The sequence below is a fragment of the Pelophylax lessonae genome (assembly GCF_965119305.1).
Source record: "Pelophylax lessonae genome assembly, chromosome: 3".
Classification (NCBI taxonomy): domain Eukaryota; kingdom Metazoa; phylum Chordata; class Amphibia; order Anura; family Ranidae; genus Pelophylax; species Pelophylax lessonae.
Window position 1 is genome coordinate 543595257 of NC_138770.1, and position 22953 is coordinate 543618209.

Here is a 22953-nt window from a genome sequence, read left to right on the forward strand (position 1 = left end):
GGCAGGCAACTGCAGTTATATTAAAGGGTAAAAATTAAATGACCTTTTTATCTGCAATGTACTATGCCACCCGATATGAGTGGTGTGCACACAGTACAGTCTGTGGACCTGTGGCCTCTCACACACGGGCAGGCAACTGCAATATATATATATATATATATAAAAAATAAAATAAAAGCAGACTGATGTACCAGCCCTAAAAAGGGCTTTTTGGGGTGCTGTCAGGATGCTGTCAGGGCGCTGTCCTTACAGCAGGAGTGGACACAGAACACTGGCCTAGCTAACGATTTCCCTATTAATTCAGCAGCAGCAGCACTCTCCCTGCTCTAACTAACACTGCAGCTTCAGAATGCATCTAAGATGGATGCTGTCCTTGCTTTTTTATAGGAGGTGGGAGGGTCTGGGAGGGAGGGTATGCTGATTGCCTGGAATCTGTCTGCTGACTGAGGTACAGGGTCAAAGTTTGCTCAATGATGATGTATAGGGGCGGACCAAAAATCACATATGTTCGCCCGTCGCGGCGAACGTGAACAAGCGATGTTCACCGGCAAATAGTTCGGGACATCTCTACTTTTAAGAGGCACAGCTTCGTCCCCAGCTGGATCCAGGGTCTGGTTCTCCAAGAGCTCCACCAGATCCTCCCCTCCTTCTTTCCCAGTCTTTCTCTCTCCCCTCTGCGACTTCAGCTGCCAGCCAGTTATTATGTGTGTGCTAAGGCCGAGCAATCCGCAAAAAGGGGGAAGGATACATGCAGGTACCTGCTCCTCTGTTCTTGGCCTCCTGTGTCCGGGTTAGCAGGCAGAGAGCTGTAGGTGGGCAGCAGGATGGCCACAGACAGGCACTGATCCATCCAGGTGCCGGTCTCTGCTGGTGTCTGTATGGCGGTTAGTGGTGGGAGGTGAAGCAGAAGTCCGCTACCCCAGAGTGGACGACATCACGTGCACGGAGCTCCTAGCACCTCCCCCTATAATATACCCTCTTATCTATTTACTAATGCTCGCAGCATAAGGATTGAAAATAGTCAATGTTAATTGAAACCATTTAATACTGCGTTAAGCAACCTCTAAACACCTCAATTAGCACTTAGCTTCCTATATGATTTCCCAGTTAGAATGGAAAATAAGTTATAAAACCTCAAACCTTCCAAGAAAGCGAGCAAACCTCCACTTGGGAGTATCTCTTCTTCCAGTTGATGTCATATGATGTCATATGAAAAGACTGCCAGTTGTTGCACATGTGTGTGTAAAAATATTAGTCAGGGTTCCTTGGCAAAAGCCTGATAGAGGACAGTTTGAACTGTACTAGAAATATAAGGGTGAAGTGCAAAGGAGCAAACTATTAGAATTGTTATCAATATATAATTTAGTTTTACTGTCTTAAAAGTGCATATTTGATAAGTACTGATCCTGTATACACTCAGATTTAACTTTCAAGTTCAGAATAAATAGTATATGCTTCAGTTTCAGGCTCTAAAATGTTAGCCAGTGGACTAGTAAGCAGTATTTTCAAAGGTCAACAGAAAGTCTAATTTATTATATCTAGTTCCTGGATACAGTGACCTTTAAAACGGAACTTCACCCTTACCTATAGTATTGAGCCCCGGTTCACACTTGTGCGCGTGCGGGGTTCGCATGTAATATCGGAGCGCACTGCTCCGACATTACATGCGATCGGCTGTGTGGTGCAAGTTTAGCCATACAGTTTGTATGGCTAAATTCGCACCGCAGCCGCACCAAACACGCACAGGACCCTTTTTTCTAGCCGCATCAGGATCGGATCGCACAGCGGTTCACACTTGTGCGATCCGATCCTGTGCGAGCTGCACGATCGCACTGCGATATGCGATCAAACTGGGGGTGTCGTTAAGATTACATTGACACCCCCAGCGTATCGCATATGGCAGTGTGAACTGCCGGGGGTGCGTGTGCGATGCGGGAACAGGCTGCGAATTCGCAGCCTTCCCGCATCGCATATATGTGAACCGAGCCTGAGCAGTTGTATAGGCTACCCCCTCTCCTGCACTAATATTGCTTACTCAGATTCCCACAGTGTGAATTTCCAAACTAGTGGACATCCAGCATCAGCTAGCTCTTTCCTCCCCAGCCTAACTGTCCCTGGTTCTTTGATTCATTAGATTTCAGTTCTCGCAATCATTAAGGCTCAGCATCACATATGGATGTTATCAGTCTGCATGCTAAATGCTCTTGAGAGGAGTACTGGGATAGGGTGCTGTGATGTTTTTGGCAGCTATGTTCATCCCATACCTACTGCTCCCACCAGCCATGATCTGCCTGTATTGTATAGAGAAGTGATGACTCCTCTGGGTCTATTATATGGTATGTAATGAAAAAGGAACAATTTTAATTAAAATGTTATTAGCATATTGATGAGGGAGATAGAGGAACCAGGGAGGGCAGACTATAAGCAGACTAAAGTACATGAGGAAGGCAGCGCATGAACCACACTGGGATGCAATGGATAAGGAAGTCAGGTGAACATCCAGTATAGGAAGTGTTAACAGTTTATTGGTATTAATAACCGAAAAACAAAGTACATAAAATGCTTACATCCCCCTGGGCTGGAGTAGACAAGGGCACCTGGCAGCAAGCAACACAAGTGCGAGGAGGTCAGTCTCCCAGGACTGCTGAGCAGTGTGTGCACAAAGCCAGAAACCAGCCGGCGCGAGGATGAAAGGACTCCGCTGCAGTTCCGTAGTGGTGACATCAGCCGGACAGGCGCCACTTGCGGGGAAATACCAGGAACCAGGGTGGACCATAAGCTATATGGTTGCCATGACTACATGTTTCGCGCTATGCCCATGACTTGATAAAGCGCATAGCGCCTTATTAATACCAATAAACTGTTAACCCTTCCTATACTGGATGTTCACCTGACTTCCTTATCCATTGCATCCCAGTGTGGTTCATGAGCTGCCTTCCTCATGTACTTTTGTCCATATCAGCACCCTTCCTATGCTTGTTGGCTAGCAGCAGAAAAACCACTGGGGAGCCTCACAGGCTTACTTCTATCCCTGCACCCTAAAGGCACCCCAGGAGCACCAGATTTGTGATTATTACTTTGACTTCTGGACTGGATTTTTTTCCTATGGCTGCCCTGGGTGCGAATCTCTTTACTGAGCCATTAGTTGGCTAACAGCAGAACAACCGCTGGGGAGCCTCACAGGCGTACATCTATCCCTCCACCCTACAGGCATCCCAGGAGCGCCTGGTTTGTGATTATTGCTATAAGCAGACTAAACTTCAGACATAAAGTGGAACTTCACTCTCTCAATCAGCATTGACTATTTTAATTTTTTTTTTACATTTATTCAGTTACCTTCTGGTTTCTATGCCTAGGCAAATGATACCATAAATAGTCATACATAACAGAAGTCTTCAGGAGAGGAGGGACTTTCTCAGCTAAGCACCACTTCCTGCCTGCATGCCTAAGTTAGGGGCAGATGGATTCCAGATACCAGGAAGTAAATGAATCTGCCCTTTAGATTGCGGCGGCCAGAAATGTTAGAGGGGTGTTCTTCTAAGTGGTTTCTCAGCAAAACAAAACATGGGGACATGAATGGATAAAGGCTTTAAATATTAAAAATTATTAATGTTTTTGGTTTGTGCTGCTCAGCTGCAGTGTAGCTCCGCTTTAAAAACAGTTTGCTGGAATAATTTGTGGTCAGGAAGTGACATCTACTGGGCATTTTGCTTTTTGCAGTATAACAACTCCGCTTTTTTATTTTCAGTTTTTTTTTTCAGAATGTCTTAAAGAGGTTTAGATTTTAGTAATATCATAAGAATTAAGATTACAAATTACCCAGGTCTGTGACAAGTTTAAAATGATCTTTCAGAGACATACTGGTTCATCAAGAAGAACTGCACCTTTGTAAATGTCAGGTCCTTGGTTATTCCATAGAGTATTACCAGGGCTTTTTTTCTCAGAAAATAGATGCAGGAACTCCTTCTTTCTGAGTCACCCCTTTTCTCTTCCCCTACCCACCTCCGGGCACCATTTCTTGGTTCCACCTCCTACCCACCTCCCAGTACTGCATTTTACAGAATACAGAACCGAGTATAATTTTGAGGGGCTAAATAATTTGTATGGAATATGGTAATGATAACAAGAAAAGCAGTAAAATAGATCCCCTGCAGCCTGAAACACTATAACCCTCTCCAGCAACAATAGATCCCCATAACAACAATGGACCACCGCCAAAAAATTTGCCCCCTTACAACAATTAACTCCTGGCAGCAAGAACAGATCTCCCCACAGCTAGTATCAATAGACTCTCCATCAGCCAGCAACAATAGATCCCTTCCTCAACAGTAGATTTCTCCCAGCAACAACTGTCCCCCCAGCAACAACAGACCTCCTCAGCAACAATAGACCTCCCCTGCAAAAATAGATTCCCTCCAGATGGAATAAATCCCCCTGCAGCAAGCATTATTAGACCCTGCAGCACACCCCAGCACCCCTTGCCATTACATAGAGTCAGTGCTAGAGGTGCCGGAACTGAGCGTTTTTTTAAGCTTCAGCTTCTAGGAGCAGAAAACTTTTTTTTTTTGCTTTTTTTGGAGCCATTGGCCAGCAGAAAAAAAAGCTGACATCCCCTAGAAGCTCCTAAACACTATTAACCTCTGCCATGCACCGGGTTCCTGCATATTTTTTTCTAGCCAGCAGCCCACCTGTGTCTTTAACAACCAATTTATAGCTGGTTGTTAACAAGAGGGCCGGCAAACCGGCCACCGCATCCTTAACAACAGATGACTTATCAGCTGTCAGTGGGTGTCCTGCTGACCGCTGAATGTAAATAAAACATTTGATTTGAAAAATTTAGAAAAAAAAAAGTGCAGGGTCCCCCTCCAATCCATAATATTAAAAGAGTTTCTTATCTCTCTATCAAGCTTCTTAAAGGCACAGAGCCGCTTAAGGGTAGAGTTGGTCACATTTTTATTCATGTGTACAAGGGAAGCCAGCTGATGGATTGGATGTTAATAGAAGCCTACCAATCCCCTGTGAAAGTTGCCAACTTATAAAATAAGCCCCTTTGAGCTCCTTTTTGAATAAAGGGGTTGACGAGTTCGAGTGCAGCATTTTAAAAGTGGGAGCAGAGGAAGAGCACAGTGGTGGCACAACATGTTTTTAACAATATTTTTTTACTTTTATTTTACTGTGAACAATTCTTGTAATTAGTGCACCGATTGTATTTGCACAGATTTCTTTATCGCATAATCATTTTTGTGTTTGTATTTTTTTTTTTGTAAAATTCTTTTTATTGAAGTTTTCACACAAACAAAACATACAAAAACAATAGACCAGCTCACCATAACATGGGGGAGTCACACAAACAGCAGCATCAAAACAGTAAAGTCCCCCCCCCACCCCCCACCCTGGCAACCCAACCCCCAAACACAGCCGGATTCCCTCCGAGAAAAGCAGGATAATGGGACCCGGAACGACTGAGCCCCGGCGCAACAGTGCCCAGCCGTCCCCGCTCCCAGCCCACACATAAAGGAAGCATCACTCAGTTAGGTGAACATTATCACAACAAATTACAAACGCTATCTACCGTACGGTAACAGGAGACTCCACCCATGCCCTCCACACTTTCTCAAACTTCTTGGGGCACCCTCGGGACAAATATGTTTCTTTATAAAGGGGCAACACGGCATTCACCAGACCCTTCCAGTACAGCAGGGAAGGCGGGGTCACCTTCTTCCATTGTAACAATATGGCCTTTTTGGCATAAAATAGCAATATAGTTAGAAGGGTTCTATGTGCCACCGAGGGAACTACCTCCTCCACCAAACCCAGCAGACAAACACTTGGAGTCAGCGGGACTGCAGTCATCAGCACCTCCCCTAAGCAGGTGGTAACTTCCGACCAGTAGCGCTGAATCAGCGGGCAATCCCAGAAAATATGGGACGCATCCGCCGGAGAGGCAGAGCATCGCCAGCATTCAGCGGAGGACGTGGGGTAAATTTTAGCTAGTCTAGCAGGAGTATAGTATATTCTATGGAGAAACTTGAACTGAATAAGTTTGTCTCTAGCAGCAACGAGGTGTTTGAATGGTTCAACCCACATGTCATCCCAGTCCTCCCCCTGGAGTTCAGGAATTTCAGCGGTCCAACGCTCCCTACACTTCACAATACTTGGTGGAGTCAGTCTGAATAAATCCTTGTAAACTGAAGATAAGGTTTTGGTAAGGTCAGGATTAGTTAGCATTAATTCTAGCTCAGATGGTACCGGTTCGATCTTGGTGTCAGTAAATTGGCATTGAAAGGCGTGACGCAGCTGTAGGTATCTGAAAAAATGAGTTGAGGGTAAGTCATGTCTTGTACGTAGGTTGTCAAATGATAGTAATTCTCCCTCTGTCGTTATGTCCCCTAACGTCTTCACCCCCACAGTAGCCCACACCATAGGGTCAGGTAAGCGGTAAAAATGAGGGAGCTTTGGATTCAGCCAGAGAGGGGTAGACGGGGAAAGTCCAACGTAGCTGGGGCAGGCCAGTCGTAGAGTCTGTCTCCACGCCCTAATGGTAGCCTTCATTGACGCTGTCAACGGGAGGTCGGAACCCACCCCCCTGTGGAGAGCCAGACGGAGACTTTCATAGGATCCCAGGTGCGCCGCCTCCAGGACCGTAGCCGAGTCCTCCTCATCCGCCCGCAGCCATCGCCTCGCAAAAACCATTTGCCCAGCTAGATAGTATTTCCGCCAATCAGGGAGAGCCAGACCCCCGCTACCCCAAGGCTCCTGGAGGGCCCGAAGGCCAATCCTGGGAACCCCGGGGGACCAGAGGAAGGAGCTAATAATACTATCCAATCTGCTAAAAAACGTCTTTGGAACCCACAGCGGGGAGTGGCGCAGGAAATATAGAACCACAGGGAGAAACTTCATTTTAAGGAGGGCTATTCTTCCCATTAGGGAAAGCGGAATCCTCCTCCACACCTGCACCAGGCGCTGAAGCCTAGGCAGGAGCGGGAGGAGATTCAGGTCATAATAGTCCTTCGGATGCCTAGTTACCCGGACCCCAAGGTAGGTAAATGCGTCAACCCAACCCGGGAAGGGGCCATCTCCAACTAGTGCACCAGGCACTCCTGTTACAGACAACATCGAGGACTTTCCCCAATTCACCCGGAGTCCCGAATACTTGCCAAATTCATCCAAGATCCGTAAGACAGCCTGTAAGGAAGGACCAGGATCATTAAGGAAAAGAAGCATGTCATCAGCGTATAACGCCACACACTCCTTTATGGAGCCCACTCTGACCGCCTCAAAACCCTGCGAGGAGCGCAATGCAATGGCAACCGGTTCGATGGTAAGCACAAAAAGGAAGGGCGACAGGGGGCAACCTTGACGGGTCCCCCTACCCACCCTAAAATACACTGAGGTCAACAGACCCAAGCGAATGGCCGTACGAGGAGAAGAATATAGCAGTTTCACCCAAGTCCGGAAATTGGGGCCAAAACCCATGAGCGACAGGACCGTGTGCATATAGATCCAGTCCACAGAGTCGAAGGCCTTTTCTATATCAATAGAGACCACTACGCGTTGCGAGGAGGCAGCCACCGGGAGTTGGAGGTGCGTAAACAGACGCCGAATATTGGTATCCACCGATTTCCCCGGCATGAAACCCGTCTGGTCAGGGTCAACCAGGGTATGTATGACTTTCGCCAGACGATTCGCTAGGACCTTGGTTAGGACCTTCAGGTCCACGTTCAGCAGGGCTATGGGCCTGTATGAGGAACAGTCCTCAGGGTCTTTTCCCGGTTTTGCCAGCAGCACCATGTATGCATCCATCATGGACGGCGGGAGAGCTCCCCCCCTCCAGGCAGTGTTGAAACAGGGCACTCAGGCGCGGGGCCAACTGCTCCGAGAACTCCTTATAGAAGTCCGCAGGGAACCCATCCGGGCCCGGAGCCTTCTGCGGCGGGAAGGAGGCAATGGCCCCTTCCACTTCCAGGGGAGTGATCGGAGCGTCTAGCAAGGCGCTATCTTCGTCAGTCAGGGTAGGTAGAGCCAGGCCACGGAGAGTAGACTCTATGACAGCATCGTCATAGTCATGGACAGGGGCATATAAGGACTCAAAGTAACTCCTGAACTCCTCCAAAATATCCCGCGGATGAGTGAGCATTTCCCCCCCTAGAATTCTTAATACGTGGGATGTTAATAGGGGCCCTCTGATCCTCCACCAACCTAGCCAAGAATTTGCCATTTTTATCCCCTTGTGCAAAGGCAGCAGCCCTGAAATGGGAAGCCTCAGTATGGGCCAGATCAGACAGGTGGAGTGAGAGAAGACGCCTCGCCTCCAATAAGGAGGTGTAAGTGGACTCGGATGGCGAAGCAGCATGATCCCGCGCCCTCTCCCTCTCCACCTCCTGCATAGACCGGAGCTCCCCATTATGATCTTTCCTGGCAGTTTTAATAGCTGAGATGCACTCCCCCCTGGCCACCGCCTTGAAGGCCTCCCAAACCACCGAAGGCTCGGCAGAGTCTACATTGCTCGCCCAGTACGTCTGGACCGCCTGTACCAGGTGGGAGGTGACCTGATCCTGTTGAAGCCAGCCCGGAGACAGTCTCCAACCCCGCTCTCCAGCCCCCAACCGGAGGTGCACTGTCAAGAGAAGCGGGTTATGATCAGACACCCCCCCAGCCAAGTAATCAGCAGCAGTCACGAGGGACTGGAAACGAGCACTACCAAAAGCCAGGTCTATCCTGGCCGCTGAGCGGTGCGTAGTGGACAGGTGAGAGTACTCCCTACCATCCGGATGCTTCCAACGCCATAACTCAACCAGGCCCTGAGCAGCCGCCCAGGCAACCAGATCCACCGAGGCCTGCCTGGTGGGGTTGGAAGTATCCAACGCCCCATCCAAAATTGCATTAAAATCACCCATAAATAACATAGGCAGGGAGGCATGAGCCGAGAGCTTAGCAGGTAGGTCATACAGCATCTGAACATTAAAGGGAGGAGGTACATAAACAGCAACCAAAATAAATTTGAACGAATACAATTCCATCACCACAGCCACATATCGTCCCCCCTGGTCTGAGATCACCTGGTGGACGGAACATGGAATAGATTTACTAATAAGCACCGATACACCTCTGGCGTACGTGGAGTATGTGGCATGAAACGCCTTTTGAATCCACGGTTTCTTCAAAGCGAGCACCAGATTACCATCCAGGTGAGTCTCTTGCAGGAGGACGACATGCGGTTTCGCCTGTTTCAAACATTGAAATACACTGGCCCGTTTATATTTATTGTTCAGACCTCTCACATTCCATGAGAGGAAGCGTACTGCATCAGCCATGGGCATCAATAAAAAATGTCAGCAGGGATTCAGAAAAAGAAATGTTCCACCAAAAATAGCGTTGTGAACTGAGAGCAAGTAGCAGCAAAAGGATCCAAGACCACTGAGGCTGAAACGTTAGAGGGTCGAGTTGCCAACAAAACATTCCCAATGCCCTTATACCAGCAACAAAAAAAAAAAAAAAAAAACTAGTAACCATCCAGCCGGTATGAGGCTTAAGCCCAGAACTCCCCAACATCTGGAACTGTGGACGAGTGTCAAATGCGATCAAAGTCCGGCAGTCTCTTTAGGTGATGACAATAGAAAAGACTCCAGAGGAGCCCCCGGAACCAACAGGGCAGCCAAGGGGCATTGCAGGAAACAGAAGGGGAAGGGTATCGCACCAGAGAGATGGCACAGGCCCATCATGCGGCCAGCATAGAACCACATGCATAATCCAGGAGGGGGAATAAGCAGGTAAAGGAAGCGGCACTTCAGCGCAGACCATCCAGCCAGTCAGAAACCTCTTGCGGCGTTTCATAAAATTTAACTGCGCCATTGTATTGGATCCTGAGCCGACTGGGATACATCATGCTGTACTTAATCTCCTTATCCCTGAGTCGTTTGCGCACCTCCGTGAACGAACGACGTTTCCTCTGGGTTTCCGCAGAAAAGTCAGGGAAAAGCATGATCCGGGTATTTTCAAAGTGCAGATCCTGGTGCTTCCTGGCCTCCGATAGCAGCATGTCCCGATCCCTATAATTCAGGAACTTAACCAGGAAAGGCCTCGGCGGAGCTCCGGGTGGTCGGGCACCCATCGGAACCCGGTGGGCTCGCTCAACCACATAGGTAGGCGGGAGATCCGAAAGGGACAGGAGCTGTTTAAAGAACTGTTCAGCAAAGATGGCCGGCCTAGTCCCCTCTGCCCCTTCAGGGAGTCCCACCACCCGGACATTTTTGCGGCGCTGGCGGTCCTCTGCGTCATCAGCTCTATGTTGCAGGGATTTGACCAGGTTCTGTAGGTCCGCCAACTGTGAGGCATGGGAGTGAGTACTATCTTCCACCTCGGAAATGCGCTCCTCCGCTGTTGTAATGCGGCCCCTCATTTTGTCCAAGTCATGCCTGATTAATGTGCATTCAGAGGCAAGGTGGTCTATCTTGACCATGAGCGCCGCTTTGCTACTGTCAATTGCAGCCAGGATGGGGGCCGTGATGGCTCGCTGGTCCTGCTCCTGCAGCGGTGTAGAGGGAAAGGGGACAGGTACCTGTACAGCCGGAGAAGAACCCGCTCCCTGCTGCGCCGCATCCATTTTCGCGCCCGCTCCAGAAGCACGCTGAGGGACGGATGACGAATCCAAGATGGCGGAGGCGGAGCCCCGGCCCGGGCCGCGAGTGGAGCGAGTCTGCCTCCGTCCGGATTGTTGCTCACGCTGCGGCTTTGAAGCCGAAGTGGGCATCCCCGAGGTGCAGCTGGACTTCCCCACAATAGGTGACCCGCAGAAAGGCAGGAGGATAGCCCCAAACAGGGTAATTAGCAGGATACTGCGGGAGCTCCTCAGAAGCACGACTAGCCTCGATCACATCCGGCCACGCCCCCCTTTGTGTTTGTATTTTAAAGGGAAAAACATTGAGTTTCTACTTTTAGGATTTATACGCAGTCAGGTATTGAATATATCCTTGGAACATTATTTATTACATATTTGGACTTGGTTGGGTCTGATGACAACAAGCACCTCTCTTTCATCTATTTGTTATTCATTTGTTGGTTTTATTTAATTTGGTTTCTTTGCGCGGGTGTAAGTACACTTTATTTGCCTAATAAGTACAGTAAATCAACACAAGAATAATACAGTATGTTAAAGTAACCTTTGAAGTATGGCCACCTATGTCCTGTAGAACTGAGGGTATGTCAGGGCTGGGCTCCTGCTACTTAAGAGCAGCTTTTTTCTTTCAGTGCACAGAGGCTGCTCAGCTGTCAGTTAATTACCAGCCACTCGTTGTTTCCACAGTGATCCACCTGTTTACCACTACTTCATTAGTCCAGCCTACAAGACAGCCCATTTGGCTATTTAAACAGTTTTGCTAATTTCTTCCATGCCTTTGCATGGTCTATGATCTCCAGTGTTCCTGACCCTGGCTCCTCTGATTACCCACTCTGGCATCCAAACCCTGGCTTTTGTTTTTTACTAGGTTCCTGAACGGTGTTATTTTTTGCTATTTTATTAAAGGTGTGATTTTAATTGCATTTTCTGTCTCCACTTGGTTTATGGTTCCTGACAGGGTATAAACAATAGCCCTCTGACTGGGAGATCAGTCCCCAAGTGTGACGTGTAAGGATATCAAGAAGGATAAATATGTTAGATCACTTCTAGGCCATCAGTAAGGAGAGTCTAGTCTTCAATCCCAGAGGAGAATCTGATACACCTGCTGCACACCAGCACTTCTACAAAGACAGTCCCTGAATATAAAAAATATGAAAGGTTGATTCTGCCAGCTTAGTTGGGGCCCTATGACTGGTGTGCAGTACAATGTGCAGTCCCTTTAAGATGTGAAAGAAGCAGAATGATTCTCTTTAAGAGGCAAAGTGACTGGCACAGTTCACTTTAAAACGTGAACCTGTTGGGAGTGATCACTTGAAAATTTTGAATTGTGGGCAAGACTCACTTTAGAAGTTGAGTTGAGTTTTGAGTTGTAGATAATAGTCTCTCTGGGGGGGGGGGGGTGTAATAGGCATGTTTCCCTTTTAGGAGATTGATTTGAACTTAAGCTGCAAAATCACACTCTTTTAAATTGCTTGAACAGAAATGGATGCTGCTGTAAGGACAAGGTTCTGCATATCAGAAAACAAAGGGTTAACTCAACCCAGCAACCTGCTTGCAGTGACCACAGTGGCAAAGTAGGAATGTCAGCTTAAAGCAATAAGGGTATGGTAGTGCATTTGACTCTGATGTCAGGCCACTGTTGTGGAATGCAGCAGGCCTGGCTGGCAGCAAGGGTTATTAACTTAAATGACAGTAATGGTGGGTGAGTCAGCGACCCTCTCACCAGTCCTTTTGCGACAATCCAGACAATAACAGTAGGTCTGCGATAGGGGGCCCCCTTTAACTTAAGATGCGGCAGTTGCAAGTAACGGTGCTTAACACTGCCATCTTGTGGACAAATACAAGTGTGTATTCTCAGTATCAATGCACAGTGTTACATGTTTTTACATTGTCTTCAAAGTCATACACAGTATAAATAACGTACATACTTCTTGATCTCAATATTAGAATTCCCCTTACCAGCCTCAGTCTCTATGTCTAATGTACATGTCTTCTGGTCTGTTCAGTCCACCCAACAAGTAATATTTTAGTTAAAGGCTTCCTGTGTCATTATGACCTCTCTACTCTCTCTCCGCATCAAGCCTCCCTTTTGACATGCGCTGTTGGTATACATTATAAATGGAAAAGTTTAACAACTCACCACTGTCCTGTGTATGAATATGTGCGTCATCTTGCAATGAAGTTTCCAATCCACATATAACTTGCAAAACGGAGGTATCTTGTTGTGAAGTATGAATTACTTTATATATGGCTTTACCATTTTCATTGACCTGGCAACTAAAATTTGAATGTAATTTAGAGCCCTACTAATATATATCTACAGTACAATTGATCCAACATATATTGTAATTTAGTAGAAATTTTACACACATGAGTATTCATTCAGTAGGGAAATGTCAAGCAATGACAATGTATAAACTACAATACCCTACAGAAACCAAGCAGCTTTCATTTCACTGTATAAAAGCTGTGTTCTGGGCAGATTAAAAAAAACAAGAAAAAGAACATTTTCTAGAATAGGTTATTACACAAAAGTAAAAATCAGAAAATATACCTACCACTGAACCACCTAGGATGTACATTTTAAAGTCCAGTCCTCTACCCCATGTAGATGTTATGGGTAAACATAAAAGGCAATGTCCACTTTTTTTCCAAAAAAAAAAAAAAAGTGCCAGAGCTTTAATTTTTTAATTTCTTATCTAAGGGCTCTTTCACACGGGCGTTCCGTATGTCCGTTTCCGCTGACATCCGTTTTTCGTCCTTTCCGTTCAGTTCAGTTTTTTGGAACGGAAGAGAAACCTATTTTTTCTTCCATTCAAAAAACGGAACGGACGCAAAAACGGATGTCAGTGGTGTCATCCGCTGACATCCGTATTTACATAGAGATACATTATGTCCGTTTTTTATCCGCAAACGGATGGGATGAAAAACGGACAGACGGACCGGATGACACAAGTTTCATCCGTGTCCGTTTCAAAAAAAAAAAAAAAGGACCTGATCAGGCAAAAAAAAACTGAACGCCCGTGTGAAAGAGCCCTAAATTAATCTACAAGAAAATAAAGAATTACACACCAGAAATAAATGTGTTTTTGCAACCTTGAAACCGACCTTCCCAGCTGTGTTCCTACATGATTAGCATTATTTTAAGCAATAAGCAACCCTGGCCAGCTAACAGCTGCAGTAAAACAATGGTGCATCTAGTACCTTGCTAGTTATTTAGTTTCTCAAGAAGAAGGACCAAAAGTACTCTTAAAAACTATACCTGGTGCTCGGCTCAACCCCCTTCCCCCCTCCAGGATGTAAGAATAACTCAGATTTAACGAGTAAAGCTGAAGCTTTTTCCTGATGGTCTTTAGTACTCCCAAATCTAAAATAAGGAATTTCGTGTAGTTGACGTCACAGTAAGAGATATTACTAAAGTCTGTTAAGATCTTGTGGGCATGCTGGAGAGATAGGAGTGGATCCGTCAGGAGGAGAACAACATCATTCGCAAATAGGTTGATTAAATGCGAGTTGGAGTCAAACTGGAATCCCTTGATTAGGGGATGTGCGCGAATTGCCCCAGCTAGGGGTTCCAGGAGGAAAGCTAATTAAGTGCTTAACCCTGAACAAAATGTCTTGCAGCAAAAAACACCCAAGGTTCTTTTTTTCGAAACTTACAATAAAGTTTACATCAGCATGCAGCTATGCTGATGGGAAATTATCTAATATTTGTTTTTTTAAAAGTTTTTTTTCGTTTACTTACTTTCTTTTTTTCTGGTTCCCCTGAAGGCAATGGTGGCGTAGCGCCCACTGCATAGATGCCTCCTAAGAAGACAACATCACCAGTGCCTTCAGAGCGATCTTGTTTTTAACTGCGAGTTCTCCATAAAAGTAATTTTTTTATACTGATTGATGCAATGTTGTATTGTGCATGTGCGATATGATGCACAAGACATCATACGCCTAATCTCTTGCATGGGTCATAAAAAAAAATGAATTATCTTTTAGAAAGAATAAAAAGTCTCTTTTTTTTCCCTTCGAAGTAATGTGTTTTGGCGCATGCTCAAGATGAAAAGGTAAAGCTCCTCACTTAACACACACTCATTTAGGCTAGGTTTACAATACCACGACATAAAAGTTATGCGACTTTGCCAGGCGACTTCAGTGTGACTTGAGTGCAACTTTGAAGCAACTTTGAAGCGACCTTGAAGCAACTTCAGGGAATGCCTGGGTAATCTTCCTGTAATGTCAGATCTAAATCACATAAATTTAGATGAGGATCCGACTTCCATTAAAGTCTATGGGCACAAGTATGATAGAAGTCACCTTGAAGTAGTACCGGAACCTTTTCTAAAGTCCGAGTGACTTCAGTAGTGCTAATTAAGACAGCTCTCATTGACTAACATGGGATTTCACATGTCACGCAACTTGGGGTCTCAGAAGTCACAGCAGTGTGAACCGAGCACTATAACACTTTATCGTTGTCTTATTAATAATTGCAGTAAATTTAAAAAAAATCTAAAAGCCCAAAATCCCTAAATCTGTGGTCACACCCATATCTTATCTTCTTCGACAGCAGAGTGAGTGAGTCTTTCTTTAAGGTTCATGTTACTGGCTATTGGCTCTCAAGTAGCTAGGTCTTTTTGGGCTTCATGACTGTAGAGGCATGATAATGACATGAAGAGGGGATTGAATGGCATAGCTACAAATCGCATCTCTGGATTACCAATCATAACGTGATTACAGACTCAAAAAAAGGGGTCAGATAGGGGATTTAGAAAAAAAAGTGAATGGGAAAGGGGGGAGGTGTGGTAGACCCTGTTGACCTGTAGATGGGGTTAACAAATTAATGTAATTCGCTCATGAAAAGAGCAATCAGCCAACAGGTACATTTTAAAGAGCAAGTTTAGGCAGCAAGTAAAGACAAATATTGAGCTATTAATGCTATCCAGCAAAGCTGCATCTATGCTAAAATCGGAAGTTCAATTTCGCCTTAATCTTTGTAATGAACTGCAGCAAAAGCTCATTAAAGAGTCACTGGGAATGTACTTCCTAAAAGCTATGTTGTCTAACCTTCTCTCTTTGCTGATTGTATTCAAACCTTAATGGCACTCTTGAACCTCATTGGTGCTTATGAAAAACGTCTTTGCGTTATAAACTTTTTTTCATGTGAGGCCTTATGTGTGTAGGAGCCAACAAAGAGTCTACAGTGGGTGTGTTTTAGAATAGCTCAGCTGTATCACAAACAGGGGTTCTCGGATCACCAGCTTACTAACAAAAAGGGAGTGGGGTGAGCTGCTAATGCAACAATGCCTGGATAAAAAACTAGTGAAAAGCACTGAGATTTGCCCATGCATTGCTATTTTTCCCAATGTGGCCTTATTACACCTTTAACCGAAGAAACATTATGGAAAAAATGTTGCTTCCCTCTACAGAAGACAGTTGCATAGGTTCCGTTTTCCCACAGGTTTTGATTGTAATGAAAGATGTACAGATATTAGTCAGATGGAATTATATGGAAGCACAAAAAGTCACAATAAGTCTGAATATTGTTTAATTAACCCTGGTTGAAAATACAACAAAATGCATTATACAGATAAAATATCTCCTTTCTATGCTAAAATTCTTAATTCAATTTATAAATATTTAGTTTCTAGTTGTAACTTAGAGGTAGGACAATAAGTAATTAGCATTCACTCTAGAGATACAAATAGAAGTAACAACTGAGAAATACCTGTATAAATATGAAGGGCAGGTAGATTTTTCTAACATAATTGTTTTTTAAAATTTACCAAGTGTTATGGTATAAAGTTAAAGTTCACAAAGTTTTTTTTTTTTTTCCAGATAAAAAAGTGCATTTTCAGAATCCTGCACTTATACAGGCATACAGGTACTGAGAAGCAGGAAGAATAAATGAACTACAAAAGCACTCACAGTTCAATGAGAACTACAAGACACCTGCTGTGCCCACAGGACTTATAGTACATTCATTCACAGATAGCTGTAAATTAATGACACGGCTGTGTGGGCGGAGTCCCGCACAAACGTGCTGTTTTTAAATTGTGACAGCGGGTATGGGGAGATGATCTCCCATCCGCTGTCACAATGGGGGATAGGGGGAACAGGGTGTGGAGTTGCTGCTTCAGTAAAATGTTACATGTTACTCCTTGAATATGGTTGTAACACATTCCTAAATTTCACCTTTTTAAAACAAAAATAATAAATGCACATTTTTTTTTCAGGTAAAAAAGTGCATTTTCAGGATCCTGCACTCATACAGGCATACAGGCACTGAAGAGAAGGAAGAATAAATGAAATACAAAAGCACTCACAGTTCATTGAGAACTACAAGACATCTGCTGTGCCGACAGGCTTGTAGTTCATTCATTCATAGATAGCTGTAAATGAATGGACACGGCTGTGTGGCCGGAGTAACCCACAGAGGCCCTGTTTTTAAATTGTTACAGCGGGTATAGGGAGAGGATCTCCTGTCCGCTGTCACAATGGGAGGGATCAAGGAACAGGGTGTTGAGCTGCTGCTTTAGTAAAATGTTACAAGCTATTCCTTAAATATGGTTGTAACATGTTCCTAATTTTCACCTTTTAAAACAAAAATATTAAATGCACTTTTTTTTTCAGGTAAAAAGTGCATGTTCAGGATCCTGCCCTCTCTCTCATATGGGCAAACAGGTACTAATGAGCAGGAAGAATGAATGAACTACAAAAGCACTCACTAGTGCCCTCACAGTTCATTGAGAACTACAAGACATCTTCTGCTGTGGAAGACAGGACTTGTAGTTCATTCATTTACAGATAGCTTTAAAAGAATGACACGGCTGTGTGGGTGGGGTCCCAAACAGACCCGCTGTTTTTAAATTGTGACAATGGGTACGGAGAGAGGATCCCCCGCTTGCTGTCACAATGAGGGATCGGGAAACAGGGTGTGCAGCTGCTGATTTAGTAACATGTTACTCCTTGAATATGGTTGTAACATGAATATGTTACTAAACGTAAACTCATCCTTTAATGTATAGGCAAGGCCTATAAACATGTTTGTTAGGTACATGGATAGCTCTGTGCAGTTTTTTTTTTTTTATTGCAGTCACGTGATCACTTAGCCTCGGGTTCCTTATCTTTTTGCAGAACTGGTGGGTGGGCACTTATGGCAGACATGTAACTGGGAGAAAAGCCCTCCTAGAGTAGGCTCTCATTTGAGGCCTGTGGAAGACAAGAAACTACTTGCCCATGGGGAGGCATTACAAAGAGGAGGTTGGGGGGAGTGTGGCAATCCTGCTGCAAAGAAGTGCGTGTGCAGCATTGTCAGCCCTCCAAAAGTAAATTTTATAGAAAGGAGCATTTTGGAAAATCTAATGATAACAGAGCACTCAGTTTTGTTTAAAAAAAGTGAGCATTAACAAATTTATGAAAAAAAAAAAAAAAAAAGTGAGCATTAAAGGAAGTTCTATTGAATCCGAAATACACAGATTTTACCTGGACATATACTTTAAAATATGTTTAGAATGCCAGCTACTTACCATGGTTGCTCCTGCCACAAATGACCGTTTTCCCCTGCTGGCTTGTTATTCTCTTCTAAAATCTCAGAAAGCCTTGTTTTTTCTGGAAAATGGTCTTTAATAAGGTCTAAAATATAAAAAAAAATAGTTTTAGTGTTTGTACCCTACTTTCCTTATTCTCTGAGCCACTTTATACAATGGTAATTGCCAGAGATCTTTGTCTCCATGCCACACAAAAATAACATATGAGTATTTTGCATGCAGTTACTTGGCGAGCTAACTTTTACAGCATTATGATAATTGGAAGGGGGCTTTTCCTCCTCCCACACACCTGTACCCCACAGGCTGCAGCCTATGTGATCTTTCCAGCAGACCATGCCTGATTGAGGTGGTTATAAAAGTAGGTTCATGATCACGATATTTACTGATTGGGACCCTGTAATCTCAATACTGTTAACATATTAAAAGCATAATTACGTAATCAAATTTGTGACTATGGGGTCAATTCACAAAGCTTAACCACATGTGGTAAGGTTATCATGATACTCATCTGCATAAATTATTGCATGCGGTAAATAAAGTCCAATTCATTAAAGAAGAAAAAAATTATTTTGTGGTAAACAACGCAAAAAAAAAAAATCATGCGGTAATCTGTTAAGTCCAATTCACAAACGAAACAGGAACTATAAAAAGGTGATAAATTTAACATCACCCTTTTGGTGGCAGTAACCAGTGCGGTATCAGAATGAGAGGTCTATTCAAACCCTCGGAAAGGGGCATTCCACCCACGAGAGCCTAATTCAACCCACAGAAGACCCACAGAAAGGAGCTTAATTCCACCCACAGGAATGGGTACTATTCCACCCACAGAAAGGGGTACAATACTACCCTTAGAGAGGGGTTTAATTCCACCCACAGAGGTACCACAGGAAGTTGACGCTATTCCACCAACAGTGGACACGCAAAAATGTAGCATTATTATACATCACGAGTACACAAGTATTTTATTTATTTTTTTATTAAATCAAAAAGGTATGACATGCATTGCAAATTAAATGCAGACATCAGCTAAAATTTAACATCAAGAACTTAAAAAAAAAAAAATTTAAAGTAAACGTTTCCAAAAGTGCAACAATGGCATTTGTCAACCATAACGCGTGATTCACCACGGAGGATTCGCTTTGTCACACATTTTATCACATTTGAAGTGAACTGTTCTTTTGATCACATTTTCACTGGGAAGTGTATTATTTAATCGATCACGGAGGAGATCGTTCTCAGCACTATTGTCACTTTACATGAGTGTATATTGTTTACCAGATGGTTTTGAAACACTCTGACTTAATTATATTAATGCAGTGGTTACACGTATTTATTCACTATTTTTGATCACTGTTTTGCATGTTTTTTAACACCTTGGTATTTGTGACAATTTGATATTTATGTTTATATATATATATATGTCATATATATATATATATATATATATATATATATATATATATATATATTAATTTATTTATTTGTTTAATACTCATATATTCACTATTTATTTATTTATTCATTTTTGTATTGGGAGCACTTTAATTGCGCGGGACTATTTATTTATTCATCGGCAGAATTGGGCCAAAAACACACAAAAAAGCACTTTCAACAACTCTAGTAGGCCATACATTTACAAAAAAAACACGTATTTATGAATGTATGGCATGATGGATTTAATAAAGGAGCTTGGATTACCAAACATCAGGAGACATAAAGGTAGTTAAAATTTCAATGCCTCCAAATACAGATTACTGTAAAAAATGTTAGATTAAAAAATATTTTTTTTGCAAAAGAAAAATAACAAACATGTTAAAAAGTAAAATGGTAGAAGGAAATAACTTTAAACAACCCTTAACCATCGACACGTGCGATAAATTACTGCGTGAGAAAATGCGGTAGTTACCGAACAATCGAAAAAATACCAAATTAGTTATTTAATGCTAAATTCTTAGTCAATTGAACTTTCACAACTAATTTACTGCATGCATTATTTTACCGCATTTTATTTGCTGTCATTTAACTCTTAGTGAATTGACCCCTATGACACTGTGTGAACACAATGGTAGGCTACTGGGGTTAGCAGGAGTCATTTCAGGGCAGAACTGGGCAAATGCTACTTTTCTTTAATTGAATTTTCATTAAATTTGAGATCAGCTTAAGAAGTTCACTGACAGGTGCATTTGACCTGGAGCTGACCTCGATCTAAGCTGCATTAAATGTCTCAAAGCTGCTTCTACATTTCCATTTTCTTGTTTGGGGAAAGAAGCAGCACTTATGTGAAAAACACGTGTTACTTGAGAAAATAGAGATTGTATTTTGGTGGTCACATCCACCCTTGGGGATGGTGCAACATAAACTTAAACTGTATCACTTTGTAAGGCTTTAGGCCCCATTCACACCTCAGCATTTTGAAGCTTGAAGCTAAATGCCTGAAGCTCAAATAAGTTCTGGAGCTTTTTTGTAATTACAATTGGGCAGATTTGCACGTTTTTATTCCCATAGAAATTAATAGAAACACACAATTTGCACATTTTTGTGTGCTTTTGCTTGTTTTGTTGCTTGTTTTTATGTGATTTTTTGCTAAAAAAAACAAAAAGTAATTTTATATAAATAAATAAAGGTTAAATAAATAGACAAATAACTAAAAATTATCATAAAAATAAGAAAAATAAATGTATAATATGTAATAAACAAATAAATAACTAACCCTTAACCCCTAAACCCTAACCTTGAAAAATATTTAACAAATTATTATTATTATTATTAATATTGATAATAATTATAAACATCCAAACCTGAACAAAAAAAAAATATTTTTTTTATTATTATTATTATTATTATTATTATTATTATTGTTAATAATAATAATAACAATAATAATAATAATTATTTATTTATTTATTTTGTGTTAGGGTGTTTATTTATTGTTTTTTTTTATTAATATTATTTTTAAGGGTTAGGGGTTAAGGTTAGGGGTATTTATTTATTTATTATTACTTAGTACTCATTTATTGTATTTATTTATTATTTATTTTCAAATATTTTTATTTTTCTATTTATTTTACATGTATTTATTCATTTATTAATATTATTATTATTAGTACTAGTAGTAGTAATATTAACACCCTAACAAAAATAAATAAACAAATAATATTAAAGTATTGGTGGTTAGACTCGAATGGTTCATCATATTCATGCCTTTCTCAGGGTAGATAAAATTAGTTAAAGCTTGGGGGTAGAGTAGGCTACGGACAGGAGTAGGTACATTTTGTGGCTAGCTAAAGTAACAAATGTGATTCCAACTAAAATAAAGTCATGTACTATTGTTAGTGGTGAAGTTATTTCTCTTGATGTATGCTGGATATTCTTAGTGTTGTGCACTATATCTTGTGTGCAAATGTTTTACTCATTTGTTGATTGATCGAATAACATGTACCGTGTATGTGAAGTGTCTTGTTTTGTTACAAGTATTTTTTTGTAACTTTTGCTTGTTTGTTTGTTTTGTAAAAAATCTGGTTAATAAAAATTCCCTTAGGCTCCTTTCACACGGCCGCTCCGTGTGTCCGCAAATCATCCAATCCGTTTGCGGATGATTTGCGGACATAATGTAAGTGAATGGCACTGCGGGTGTCAGCGGAATACCACCCGCTGACACCCGATTTTCCTCCATTCAGTTCTGTTCCGTTTTTACAAATGGAACAGAACCCATTTTTTCTTCCGTGTAAAACACGGAAAGGAAGGAAAATCGGATGTCAGCGGTGTCATCCGCTGACATCCGCAGTGCCATAGACTTACATTATGTCCGCATATCATCCGCAAACGGATGGGATGATATGCGGGCACACGGAGCGGATGACAGAAATGTCATCCGCTCCGTGGTAAAAAAAAAAAAAAAAGTCCCGCAGCGGACCTTTCACACGGAGCGGCCGTGTGAAAGGAGCCATACTCAAAAAAAAAAAAAAACTCCACAGACACTATTTTATATGCCTTGAATATTTGTCGTGAAAAGAGGAAAATTTGCAGAAATCCTAATAATTTTCAGTGTAATTACAAAAAAATCATAATGTATAATCATTACAAAAAATTGTAAAAACCTTTGAGACCTTCATTGTGGTTCACTGCTTCTATGACCTAAAATAAAAAAAAAAAATAAAAAAAACTATTAATATATTTCCTACAACACTGTCAATAAAACATAATCACACACCTGAAGGTTGGGGAATTCTGCATTCAGAAGGATTTATTTTCAACTTATAAGTGCCAATATGTATTTGTTAACCACTTACCCACCAGGCGTATTTTTGACACTTTTTGTTTACAAGTTAAAATCAGTATTTTTTGCAAGGAAATTACTTAGAACCCCCAAACATTATATATATATATATATATTTTTTAGCAAAGACTCTGGAGAATAAAATGGCGGTCATTGCAATATTTTTTGTCATGCGGTATTTGCGCAGCAGTCTTTAAAACGCAATTTATTGGGAAAAATTATGAAAAATCACATTTCACTGCATTTAAAAAAAACTAAACAGTAAAGTCAGCCCATTTTTTTGTATATTGTGAAAGATGATGTCACGCCAAATAAATTTATACCCAACATGTTATGGTTTAAAATTGCGCACACCCGTGGAATGGCGACAAACTAAGGTCAATAGAAATCTCAATAGGCGACGCTTTAAAATTTTTTAACGGTTACCAGTTTAGAGTTAGAGTGTAGCTCTTTCCTTTAAATTATTGCTCACGCTCTGGCGATCGCGGCGATACCTCACATGTGGGGTTTGAACAGCGATTTCA

At 42.4% G+C, this 22953-nt stretch overlaps 1 protein-coding gene across 1 annotated transcript in view; it reads right to left on the bottom strand.

Annotated features, from left to right (window-relative positions):
* Positions 1-22953, bottom strand: part of LOC309551844 (pecanex-like protein 2) — a 256799-nt gene that overhangs the window by 203587 nt on the left and 30259 nt on the right. The window contains exons 5-7 of the mRNA XM_082252546.1: positions 22251-22287; positions 18133-18238; positions 12756-12892 (exon numbers count right to left, since the gene is read on the bottom strand). Of these exons, the coding sequence (XP_082108672.1) occupies positions 12756-12892; positions 18133-18238; positions 22251-22287 (280 nt within the window). The remainder of the gene's footprint in view (positions 1-12755; positions 12893-18132; positions 18239-22250; positions 22288-22953) is intronic.